The 13,080-nt window shown below is 36.4% G+C and overlaps 1 protein-coding gene across 1 annotated transcript; it reads left to right on the top strand.

Annotated features, from left to right (window-relative positions):
* The first annotated feature begins 2,996 nt into the window (after positions 1 to 2,996).
* LOC137710671 (26S proteasome non-ATPase regulatory subunit 1 homolog A-like) lies at positions 2,997 to 11,609 on the top strand. Its single transcript, XM_068449766.1, has 13 exons — positions 2,997 to 3,254; positions 4,046 to 4,115; positions 4,471 to 4,576; positions 4,867 to 4,978; positions 5,052 to 5,220; positions 7,084 to 7,547; positions 7,660 to 7,795; positions 7,890 to 8,141; positions 8,229 to 8,449; positions 8,672 to 8,930; positions 9,057 to 9,289; positions 10,226 to 10,745; positions 10,966 to 11,609. The coding sequence occupies exons 1-13, from the start codon at positions 3,112 to 3,114 to the stop codon at positions 11,296 to 11,298; spliced, it is 3,018 nt and encodes a 1,005-aa protein (XP_068305867.1). The 5' UTR covers positions 2,997 to 3,111; the 3' UTR covers positions 11,299 to 11,609.
* Positions 11,610 to 13,080: the final 1,471 nt, after the last annotated feature.

Genomic DNA, 13,080 nt, shown 5'->3' with positions numbered 1-13,080 from the left:
TTTGATAGTTTTCAATATTTGGAGAATGAAAAAAAGGAAAAAGGAAAAAGGAAAAAGATGGAGACAGTCATGAGGGTCTCTCTTCAACGTTGCATCAAATCAAGAAAAGGAAACAGTCGAGAACAACGTATACGACACGAACACATTATTGTGTTTTGTGCTAATAAAATAAATATGTTTTAATAATATACTACATCACCTGTGATAAAATTTTAATTTTTTTTTATAGTATCAGAACTAAATTGTTATAAGTGTGAAGCTTAACGCTTACACATGTTTCATGTCAATCCATTTGTATTGTTCATGTGTTAAATTTGAAAGCTCATCATATATAAAAGACCGTGTTGAGAATAAATCAGCGCATTGATAGTTTCAATATTAAAGGAAAGAGGAAAAAGATGGAGACAGCACTTGAGGGAGTGAGCGACTCAGACCATCACTAACTTATTGCTTTATTACTTTTGTTTTCTTCTCACTTCAACTTTGCACCACATCAAGAAAATGAAACCAATTTAACGATTTATGCGGCATGAACACATTGTTATGTTTTGTGCTAATAAAATAAAGATATTTTAATAACATAGTACATAATGTGTGATAGATTAACAACTTTTTAATAGTATCAGAACCAAGTTATCCCAAGTGTGAAGCCTAAGGCTCACACTTGCTCCACGTCAATCCGTTTGTGTTGTCCACATGTTAGGCTTGAAAGTTTGTCATACGTGAGAGAGCATGTTGCGAATAAATCTTCGCATTGATGAGAAGATGAATCTTACATGTGCTTATAAATAAGTTATGCTACTTATACTATCAATTGATTTATGGTGGAATCTCAATTTGCTTCAGACAGAAAAATGACATGGTTAAATTGAGTACATAATATTGCAATATCCATTAAACATGTGATATGATTAAATCGAGTACATAATAATTATAATTTTCTCTTAAACTAAAAAATATGCGTCAAACTACAATCTAAAGCGCTCTGAAAATGACATGATAACATCCAAAATGAAATATGTGTTTTGCAAACTCTTATAGCTCCTCCTTGATTTTGTATAATTGGTAAATCAACGGTGAGTGAGTAACAATGACGTGCAGGTTACATGTAGGGTCAGTAACATATGTATGTAAGGCTGGACTGCTCCAACGTCAGCGTTTTTATGGTCTAATAAGTTTAATAACGGTGTCTTCAATGTCACAGAGAGTGTCAAGCCCCACACGAGACATGGCGCGTGGATGAACGTGTGGATTAAAATGGATGCAATGGTTGACATTGATGCGTGGAGGTGGATTATGGTAGGCAGGTAGATATTTAATCTGTGGAATTTGTGTTATATGCTTTTTGTGGAAAATTTAAGGAGAGGAGACAGCTAGGGTTCCCATTCCACAAATGCTCACCACAACCAGAAAGTGGTTATGCTTTTACTTGCTTTCTTCTGTTCTGCTCTGCCTAGGGGTTTGTGCCCTGATAATTTGGGCTTGGCAATGTCTTTGGGAAGGGTATGTATGTGATTTTACAAAAGTGGGACTCCTTGTATAAGCTGAAATGTCTTTGGGAAGGGTATGTATGTGATTTTACAAAAATGGGACTCCTTGTTTGGGCTGAAAACATGGCTCTGTTCAAGGCCCAACCCACTGAATTCTGTTTGAAGACTGATGGGTATTTAATTTGAAGGCAAATGGAAGTACGAAGCCCGACAAATTCAAAAGTGCTTTATGACGTGGCAATTATGGGCTGCAAAAAACCCTCTTCCACACGGAAGGAAGATTGATTAGTCGAGTTTATAGAAGAAAAGTATTTTACAATGGCAATTATGTAGTTTCAATCAGAGGAAATGAACTGACAGGGCAATGTTTATTCTAGAAGAAAGATGTGGTTCTATAGAAGGCAACATAAGAGAAGAAGATGGATCAAGGACACTCAAGCTCAACTCAACACAAAAAAATTTGAAAGCTTTGCAGCCTACTTTTCATACATTCCTTTTTGTAGTTCAAACACTCTTACTTTTATAGCTCTATTACTTTCTTTGTAGTATCAATTTCTTGTATTGAAATTATTTTCCCAAAACACATCTTGTACTTGTAAGAACTCGCGCCAACTGGCAATTGATCTTGCCCGAATAAGTTTAAACTTCGCTCGGATATTTGTATTTATCATTTACTTTGAAGTTATTATTTTGTGCAAGTTATTGTTCTTTCGATTAACATTTGACAAGCTTTTACATTGCCCTTACATTCAGTTTTTCACTTTTCTATCTGTTTGTCTTGCTTTCTATCATTCTCTTTACATAAAAATTGCAAACTGACATAGAGTTCTAATCAGTTTTTGGTTGTTGGCATTAACATAAAGAAAATATAAAGTCCTTGTCACCAAGGCATAAAAAAGAACTTAACATATATATAACCCTTTTATGGCACAATCCTTTCGATCACAAAGTTGAATTACTTATAACGTAAGCAAGCAACCTAAAACAAACTCATTTAAGATAGCCTGAAGGCCTACTCGAAGCTTGTCAAAAGTAATCTTAAACTGACACAGAGTTTACCACAAATGCAGAAGGAATTATGGCACCAACAATTATATCATTAATATTTGATCGTTATTTTGTTAATCCTTATTCACTATGTTATCGATATTTTATTGATATGTTGTCGATATTTAATCTTCATTGACTGTGTATTTGAATATAAATTATGATCCGGAAAACGTTTTTTACACATATTTTTTACACACATTTTATAGGTTATATTTCATTACAATGATTCTAACCATCTATATTTTGATATGACATTCATAAATCATTCTTTATGTTCTCGACTACTGCGAGTTTTTGAAAAATTTCAATCCGTCTAGTAGTTACTTCCTACAACGTCCTCTCTGTCATGCCAGTGTTACTTTTTTACTTGAACAATTTGAGGGTTTAAATGTAACAAAAAGTCATGCAGGGGGTTGATAGTAATTTCATACCAAAAAAAAAACAAAAAGAAGTAAACCCGCACTCTGCATCTTTATTATTCGAGTGTTGGTTTCGAATCTGCGTCTGGCAAAACGCGAATCGCAGGGAACCCGATCGGAAATTGCGTTAATCGGTGTACGGTGGTGTAGCTATGGCGACTCTGGTGAGCTCGGCCGGTGGGCTACTAGCGATGCTGAACGAGTCCCATCCTTTGCTCAAGCTCCACGCTTTGTCCAACCTCAACAACTTGGTCGACAACTTTTGGCCCGAGATCTCCACCAGCGTCCCCATCATGTACTCTCTCTCTCTCCGTCTCTCTCTCTCTCTCTCTCTGACACACATTTATTTTCTTAATTTTTTTCTGAATGCTTGTGATTTAGGGTTAGTGTTTTGGCTTGTTCTGAGAAGAATTGTTTGAATTTTTGTGTGTGTGTTTATTTTGGAGTATTGAGTAGTTGAAGGACGTGTGAACTCGAATAATTTGTTTTGTTTTCGATTTTGTGCGAATGGGATAAGGGTTTCAATTCTTAGTGCCAGTTATGAAATTAGGATTATTTTAATGAGAACGGAATTGGATTTATGTGTTGGATTGCAATTGTTTTGTGGGTGCTGGTGGAAGAGTGAGCGTTGTGTAGGATGGAGTAATTGAGATCATGGTTTAGGCAGAGTAGGCTATGGAAGCAGATAATGGGTTTCCATTGTCTTCAATTCGGCGTTGGGCAGTTGAATTGTACTTTTAAGGCAGTGTTGAGAAATTAGACTTTGGATTGATATTACAACGAACATGGAGAAATGCAACTAAGTTTTTCTGCGTTATTTTTGAAAACTTTGATTTTCCAGATACTTAAGAGGAACTGAGGACGAATATTTCTTGCTCCTCGTTGCCAGTGTCCAGTCAGTGCCCCTGGCAGTGGCAGGGTGTTCCTTATTTGATTCTTTCTCCCTCCATAATCTTGATCAGTCAATGGTTCCTGGAATTTTTTTTGGAGGCATTGAGATATATTCTTGGAATAATCAGACTAGGTTCATGAATAATAATATATGAGCCAACAAAATACTTATAAAGATGTCTTATTGTTTCTCAGAGAAAGTTTGTATGAAGATGAAGAGTTTGATCAACATCAAAGACAACTGGCGGCGTTGCTTGTGTCAAAGGTAAAAACTGTGCAGCCTACCTTTTGGAATTAGTGTGGCAGTTCGAAGGTGATTTTTCAATCAATCAATTTGGTTGCAATTTTGCACACAAATAAGGTTGGGAAAGTCTATTGGCAACCTGGGCCCTGTAGGCCGAATTTTGTAAAGTTGCATTTTTTTCCTTCGAACAACCAAGAAATTCTTGAAAAACATCAATGAATTCGTAATACTAAGTATTTGCATGCAATCTGACTGGTTAAATTTGAAGTTCGTGTGTCTCTTTTTCATTTGTGGGTGCAAAATTTCCTATTTTATTCTGGAATGTAAGCTTAACTACTTCAATCTTTTGTTTGCATGATCTTTTTCCTCACTCCAGGTTTTCTATTATTTGGGTGAACTTAATGATTCACTCTCCTATGCCCTTGGAGCTAGTGCGTTATTTGACGTGTCAGAGGATTCTGATTATGTCCATACTCTTCTAGGTAAGCATATTTTTGTAAGTATGGTACTCTAAGGTATTAAAACTGACTTCACTTTGTAAGCGAAGACTGTGATAAGTAGAATTTACGATGTACTTTGAGGGTTAGAAAACTGTGAAAGGACAATGCAAGCAGGTTGAAGATATCTCAAACTAGATAATCAACTTTGCTTTGTGATCTAGTAGAACATCATCTCCAATTTAGTATTGTTAGAAGTGGATTTGTATGGAATTTTGAGGATACACAACCACAATTTATTTACATGACATATTTGGTTGTTTGCTCCTCCTCAGCTAAAGCTATAGACGAATATGCCAGTCTTAAGTCTAAGGCAGCAGAATCAAGTACTGAAGCAGCAAATGTGGATCCTAGATTGGAGGCAATTGTAGAGAGAATGCTGAATAAGTATGCAGGCCTCTAGTGTCTTTAAATACAGTACTTCAGTACCTTTGGTTTTCTTACTTGTTTTCCCCTTTAGGTGTATCATGGATGGAAAGTATCACCAGGCTATGGGGATTGCAATTGAATGCCGAAGATTGGATATACTTGAGGAAGCAATCACAAAAAGTGATAATGTGCATGGAACTTTGTCATATTGCATAAATGTCTCTCATTCCTTTGTTAATCTTAGAGAATATAGATGTGAGGTAAGATGATACCTTGTTGGCTTGTAACTTTTAAATACATTTGATTCTTTTGATAACATGAAAATGTGTGACTTCATATCTCCTTTTTTGGCTAACATTTTGTTAAACACGTTGATATAAGGATAGTAGAAGCATTTACCTTTTGTTGATTCTTGAGGCTATATGTCTATAACATGGAAGATTTGTTTAAACTGGAAAGTATCATCTCTATGTATAACGGGAGAAGGGTAATTTGGTGAAATATTCATAATACCAAAAGTTGCCATCAGGCATTTACAAAATGAGAATTTAATTATCAAGGACAAAATAGTAATCATATAACATTTTGAATTGAAAAAATTTTGAATTAAAATTTTAAAATAAGTTACACACTCCACACATTGTGGGTGGTTACTGACTTTTTTGAATTCTTTTATATTTGTCTAATTCTTTTAAATTACACAAATTATAAGTTTAAACTTTTTTGTTCAAATAAAAATTAAGTTATAAAAAAGCTAATTGCCAAGCGGCTTGTGTCTTATTATATTGTTCTCTTTAAAAGTTTATGTATTTTTTATTCTCTTGAGAAGTTCACAGAAATGCAGTGTTTAAAGAAAAGATGTATGATACATGTATAACAAAGGTGTGCATGGATAGTACAGTAATGCAGTGTTTAAAGAAAAGATGTATGATACATGTATAACAAAGGTGTGCATGGATAGTACAGTACATTGCATAGCTTTAACATGTGTTTGCACGTTCATGATGTAGTTTAGATTTCTGTTCCATAATAATTTTGTATTCATATAATATTACGTTTAAATAACGTGGAGTTAATTAAAATAGGAGAAAATCATTTAGAGCTCTAGCGGTTCTGATGATGGTGTTCTGGATGTTCCTGTAGATATTGAGGACTAGAGTTTTGAGTGAAAGAAAAGCCTTATTTGGTAATTACAAACAATGTCGTAGTACACCTGGAAGACAAATTTTAATTCCTTTTTGGACGTTCTTTGTTGATATATGAATGTTGGGTTACTTTTTGCCAAGGTATTGGGAAATGTGTTCCAACACTCAGTTGGAGGTGTTTTGATGGGTACACATGCAAGATGGGACGAATTACATGGTTCTTATGTAGGAAAGCTAGGTTATAAATCTTAGAGGTGTTCTCTTCTTTCTTCTTTCCTCTGTATGCCAGGTTACATGCTCTGAAGTTAAATCTTGATGTTAGAGAAAGATGGGGATTTAACTGGTTTGGAACCAAAACCAAAGGCTTTCAGATGATTTGATAGGAAATTGTCTGTTGTCTTTTTTTTTTTTGTGGCCTGTTGGTGTCTCATTTTCTTTATTATGCTTCCTCAAGTGTCATGTTTGATAATTTCTCACACTTTGAGAGAAGGGACTCTGTAGTCTTGCACAATACATGCATGTTATAGCTTGAGTAGTGATGTCGAGACATCTAGGTCAAAAACCTCTGGCAAGAAACACTTGTTATTTAGTTATATAAATTCAAAGGATTCTATTTCTTTTCCTAATCTCATTGGGGTCTCTGATACAACATGTTAACGCTCTAATTTTCATGATTATCTGATGATCCTATCTCTTCATTATGGCCAATTTTCTTGTTTGACAAAAGGTTCGTTTATATACATTAATTAGATTGTAGTGGCTATAGTTTAGTGGTAAAAATATGATTCGTTGATTTGTTCTATAATCCTTTAATAGAGAGAAGCACCCAATCCTTTACCCCTCAATGCTTTCTGCTGAGTTGATTATTTGAATCAAGTCATGCATTTACAGATGTTGGTTATTTGAATCAAGTCATGCATTTACAAGTGTTATTCTGGGGTGTGAGACTTTTTTTTCTGCTTTGATTCTGTGTGACAGGTACTTCGTCTTCTGGTAAATGTGTATCAGAAACTGCCTTCTCCAGATTACTTAAGCATTTGTCAGTGTCTCATGTTCTTAGATGAACCTGAAGGTGTTGCAAGCATATTGGAAAAGCTTTTGCGTTCTGAAAACAAGGACGATGCGCTCTTGGCATATCAAGTAGCCTTTGATCTCATAGAGAATGAACACCAAGCTTTTCTCTTAAGTGTGAGAAATCGCCTCTCACCTCCCAAGCCTCAGCCATCAGAAGCTGCGCAGCCAGAAGCCAGTGAAGCTGCAACAAATGAAAGTTCTGCTCCTGAGGATGTTCAAATGACAGATGGAGGTTCTACTTCTAATGTGAGCGTGCTTGAAGATCCAAAAGAAGTGATCTATTCTGAGAGGCTAACAAAAATTAAAGGAATTTTGTCTGGCGAGATGTCAATACAGTTGACTCTACAATTTTTGTACAGTCATAACAAGTGAGGCTTCTGTTTTCTTCCCTATTGTTTTTTAATGCAATCATCAGAACTTCTGTTTCTTCTGAATTGAGTGGTGGAAAAGTGTTTTGAGTGTTTTGAAATTTGCATATAGGTCTGATCTTCTTATTCTGAAGACAATAAAGCAGTCTGTTGAGATGAGAAATAGTGTATGCCATAGTGCAACTATTTATGCTAATGCAATTATGCATGCTGGAACGACTGTGGACACATTTCTTAGGGAGAATCTGGTAAAGCACATCTCTTAAGTTTTTCATTTGACCACTGTCTCCGTTGGCATATTTCTTTGTTATCAATATTGACAACAACAATTTAAATTGTCAGGACTGGTTGAGCAGAGCCACAAATTGGGCAAAATTCAGTGCGACAGCAGGGTTAGGTGTTATTCACAGAGGCCACTTGCAGCAAGGAAGATCTCTGATGGCACCTTACTTGCCTCAGGGTGGTGCTGGTGGTGGCGGCGGCAGTCCGTACTCAGAAGGCGGTGCTCTGTATGCTTTGGGTCTTATTCATGCCAACCATGGCGGGGGCATCAAAGAATTCCTCCGTGATAGCCTACGTAATACCAATGTAGAGGTGTGTACTCTGTAAATCAGTGATGATACCTTTTTGTGCATATTTGGTATTTGCCAAATTTTTCTAATGGGAGATCTATTGACGCAGGTTATTCAACATGGTGCATGCTTAGGTCTTGGCTTATCAGCTTTAGGAACTGCTGACGAAGAGATCTATGATGACATTAAAAATGTGCTGTATACTGACAGTGCTGTTGCGGGTGAAGCTGCTGGGATTAGTATAGGTTTGCTTATGGTTGGAACTGCAAGTGAGAAGGCTAGTGAGATGCTTGTTTATGCACATGAGACACAACATGAAAAGATCATCAGGTATAGAGAATTGCTTTATCTTTTTAGAGATGCTTGTTTATGCACATGAGACACAACATGAAAAGATCATCAGGTATAGAGAATTGCTTTATCTTTTTATTGTTGCCTCTCGGCATTCTTTTACTTATACTATACTATTTTATCGAGCAAAGCATGATAATTTGTGATCTGTGGTAGGTATAATACGCTTAAGGTCTTTGCTAACTGTATAATGTGTTACAGGGGGTTAGCATTGGGAATTGCCTTGACAGTATATGGAAGAGAAGAAGAAGCAGACACGCTAATTGAGCAGATGACAAGGGATCAAGATCCTATACTACGTTATGGTGGTATGTATGCTTTGGCATTGGCCTACAGTGGGACAGCAAACAACAAAGCCATTCGTCAGCTGCTGCATTTTGCTGTGTCTGATGTGAGTGATGATGTTAGGAGGACTGCTGTTCTAGCACTTGGGTTTGTGTTGTACTCTGAGCCAGAGCAGGTTGGTACTTTCTTATTTGTCCATTGCTATGCTCTGTCCAAATCAATTTGATGCTGCTGCCCTATTTTATTTTATTTTTTGTTTGCTTATGATGCCTTTGTATCTCCAAAATTGCACAAACTGCAGACGCCGAGAATTGTCTCCCTGCTATCTGAGTCTTACAACCCGCATGTTCGTTATGGTGCTGCTCTTGCAGTAGGCATTTCCTGTGCTGGTACTGGCTTGAGTGAGGCCATATCTTTGCTAGAGCCTCTAACTTCAGATGTTGTTGATTTTGTGCGCCAAGGTGCTCTCATTGCAATGGCTATGGTCATGGTCCAGATAAGTGAAGCCAGTGATTCTCGTGTAGGAGTTTTCAGGTACCGTTATTGTATTTTTCCAACTCTCACTCTCTCTCTCTCTCTCTCTAAACACACATCTCGTGCAAGCCAATGATCTTAACTGTATTTCTTAGGTTTTCTTTTCAAGGATCAACCATAGGAAAAACTAACCAATTTGAAAATCATTAGGATCTATCTAGACAAAATAAATAGCAACCATAATGTGCTGCAATGCTCACAATGATAATGAAATGGTGAAATGGTTTCCGATTTTGCTGAATTTTGCAATTTTATGGATAATTTTTAAGTGGGTTACTGTCCCTTTCTACCGTGTATACATATACCAAACAAGCACACACATCGGGAGCTTTGAAGGAGGGATTTAGCTTTGCAGAAAAAGGGGGATCGCTTGTGGGGCTTACCCTTCATTATAGTTCAGTATTCTGAACCATCTTTCTATTGAGTACCCATTCAAAGATCTCTATGGCAAAAGTTTATCTGAATTGGAAGTTGTTAACCATTTAATCCTTGGAAAGACTGATTGTATATTTATGTATATGTCTATCCATAGGGGTGGCTTCATATGAGGGATTCCTTTTATGAGCAATTTCTAGGGATAACGTTGTGGGATCCAGCCACAATGCGGTCTAATGATTAGAACCATTTACTTTTTAGGTTTCCATCCAACATCATCTTTACCAAAAGTCGGCCAAATTGAAAGTCATTAAGTTATCTAACTGTGATCAAATAAATAGATGAATTGTTGTGATAAACATTGAAATCATTGCGCGATGATACTTTTGATGGAGACCTAGAAAATGGACTGTTCAGAACATTGGACCGTAACATTGGTTGAGTCCCACAGCATGGAGTCATATATAGATAAAATATAGTTATCATTTACTTCCAATGATGTCTGAAATTTAGAAAATCAAGTTAACTTGTTTTATTTTTGGTTCTGTTTTTTAACTATAGGCGGCAATTGGAGAAAATTATTCTTGATAAGCATGAGGACACCATGAGCAAAATGGGAGCAATCTTGGCCTCTGGAATTCTCGATGCTGGTGGAAGGAACGTGACCATAAGATTACTTTCTAAGACAAAACATGATAAGGTCACCGCAGTTGTCGGCCTTGCTGTTTTCAGCCAGTATTGGTATTGGTATCCCCTCATTTATTTCATAAGCTTGGCATTCTCACCAACAGCTTTGATAGGACTGAACTCTGACCTGAAAGTGCCGAAGTTTGAGTTCATGTCACATGCAAAACCTTCGCTGTTTGAATATCCTAAACCGACCACTGTGCCAACTGCCACATCGGCTGTAAAACTCCCCACTGCTGTATTGTCAACGTCAGCAAAGGCCAGCAAAGCTAAGGCCAAGAAAGAAGCAGACCAGAAGGCAAATGCTGGAAAATTATCCGGGGTGGAGGCTTCATCTTCCAGAGCAAATACTGAGAAAGGAAAATCAAGTGAGAAGGGTGGGGATTCAATGCAGGTAAGTCCTGTCTCACCCCTTCCTCTTATGCAATTTCAGAAAGTTCAATGTTTACGGTTTATGTTTCTTCCGAAAGTTGCTCGGTTTATATTCCATAATCATCAAGTTGTTTATCTATACACAGTACACACAAACCGTGGTTACTATTGGAAGAAAAAGGAACTATGATTAGAACAATGTACTTTACAGTCTTTTAGTTTCTGATCCATCCTTTTGCCAGGTTGATGGCCAAGCGGAAAAGAAATCAGAGCCTGAGCCTTCTTTTGAGATATTAACGAACCCTGCTAGGGTGGTTCCTTCTCAGGAGAAATATGTCAAATTTCTGGAAGAAAGTAGATACGTGCCAATTAAGTTAGCACCTTCGGGATTTGTTCTCTTGAAAGACCTGCGACCTACTGAGCCCGAGGTGCTTTCACTTACCGACACTCCGTCTTCTACAGCATCTGCAGCTGGTGGTGTATCAGCAACCGGACAGCAGGATTCTGCATCGACCATGGCTGTTGATGAGGAACCTCACCCACCTCAGCCTTTTGAATACACTTCTAATCAATGAAAGAGGCAAAAAGCGTGTTATGTACAAGGTTGAGTCGAGTATTTTCCCCTCTTGGTGCTAACGGAAGACTTTGATGCAAAACCAAGCACAATGGTGTGTAGTACTGTGACCAAATGTTAGATGTGACACTCGCTTTCTTTCTCTTTGCTCTACGGAGTCTTAAAATATTGAAGGGTTTCACTTTGCACCCATCTATTTAGGGTCAGTAACGTTTTGGTCCTTGACTTTTATAATTTCTCATTTTACTGCCATTGAGTTATGAGTTCCTACACTTTTGGCCTCTCTGAAGTTTAAACATTAATTTTACTTTTACGACTTAGCACTCTGTTGGTTTATTTTTATACGAACAATTATTAATTTTTCGTAATGAAAATTATACCCTTGTAGATATATATAGAAATGAATTTTGTTGTGTGACATCAATCCGGTGTTCATTTAAGCAAAAAGTACGTCCCTTGAAGTGTCATGTAGGATAGCAGAAGTGTCGATTTTTAAGAGAAAAGGGCTAAATAGCTAGATATGCACTTGCAAATTGTGAAAGTGTCAATTTATGACATCATATATCAATCTTTTGTCTCGAGCGTTTGTTGTGCCTCTAAACTTTAACGAGAAAGCCTAATAAATTTTGCCCCAAAACTACTTGTGAAAAGGGTTGTAGGGAGTTGAAAAGGTCCGTAATAAACCATAAACGCAAGTAATGTGACTTGTGCATGGTTATTTTGGATGAAAAATTTATCGACATTAGCGTGAGATAAGAAAAATGGATAATTTAAAAAAAATTAAAATACAAGTTGCTTAAAATTTTATTTTATATATGTATTTTCAAGAAACTTCTTTCCTTTTTTATTTGACGCCCACTTAATAGAGAAATATTAGATAGTACACATTCTGAATATAACGTCTAAATTATCTCAAGTAGAATCAAATTACAATGTGGATTCTATCTTTATTAGAAAGATAGATACTGTTTACATTTTGTAAATCACGTCTCAACCATTTCAAGTGGAATCTAATTGTATTGTGGACTCTTTATCTTTATTTATTTATTCTTTTTCCAAAAAAAAAAAAAAACCAGCTGATGACTTAGTCACGGCAGTCTACACATCCAAAAGCCAGAGAACTTGCATAAGCATTTCAACTTTTCTCTAACCACCAACGTGTGATTCACTAACGCTAGGAATCAGAATATGTGAGGGACACCAAATGGAAAGTGAGAAAGTCAAATGAGATTCACATACGGCCGACCCACTTAATGAGACAAGGCATTGTTGTTGTTGTTGTACCGTGAAATGTTAGATTTGGCACTTTTTCTCTCTTTGCTCAACGGACTCCTAAAATATTAAACAGTTTCACTTTGCACCCATGTATTTAGGGTCAGTAATATTTTGGTCCTTAAATTTTATAATTTGATATTTTACTACCATTGAGTTATGAGTTCCTACACTTTTGGCCCCTCTTAAGTTTAAATATTAATTTTATTTTTCCGACTGCACTTGGATGGTTTTTTTTTTTTTTTTTTTGCTTGCAATAATCATGAATAACAAATGTATTAACAAATTTTATATGAACAAATAAGAATATTTCTTAATGAAAATTATACCCTTCTAGATATATATAGAAATGAATTTTGTCGTTTGGCATCAATCTGTTGTTCATGTAAGCAAAAAGTACGTCATTTAAGTGTCATTTAGGATAGTAAAAGTGTTCAATTAAGTCATGATGATTTATGACATCATCTATCGATCTTTTGTCTCAAGCTTTTGTTGTGTCTCTCAACTTTAA

This window comes from Pyrus communis, chromosome 1, assembly GCF_963583255.1.
Source record: "Pyrus communis chromosome 1, drPyrComm1.1, whole genome shotgun sequence".
Classification (NCBI taxonomy): Eukaryota; Viridiplantae; Streptophyta; class Magnoliopsida; order Rosales; family Rosaceae; genus Pyrus; species Pyrus communis.
Note: the sequence above shows the minus strand (reverse complement) of the source record. Positions and strands in the feature narration are given on the sequence as shown.

Coding starts and splice junctions, on each gene's coding strand:
- LOC137710671 (XM_068449766.1), top strand. CDS start 3,112: ATGGCGACTCTGGTGAGCTCGGCCGGTGGGCTACTAGCGATGCTGAAC. Junction 7,548..7,659: donor TTTTTGTACAGTCATAACAA/GTGAGGCTTCTG, acceptor ATTTGCATATAG/GTCTGATCTTCTTATTCTGA. Junction 8,931..9,056: donor TGTACTCTGAGCCAGAGCAG/GTTGGTACTTTC, acceptor CACAAACTGCAG/ACGCCGAGAATTGTCTCCCT.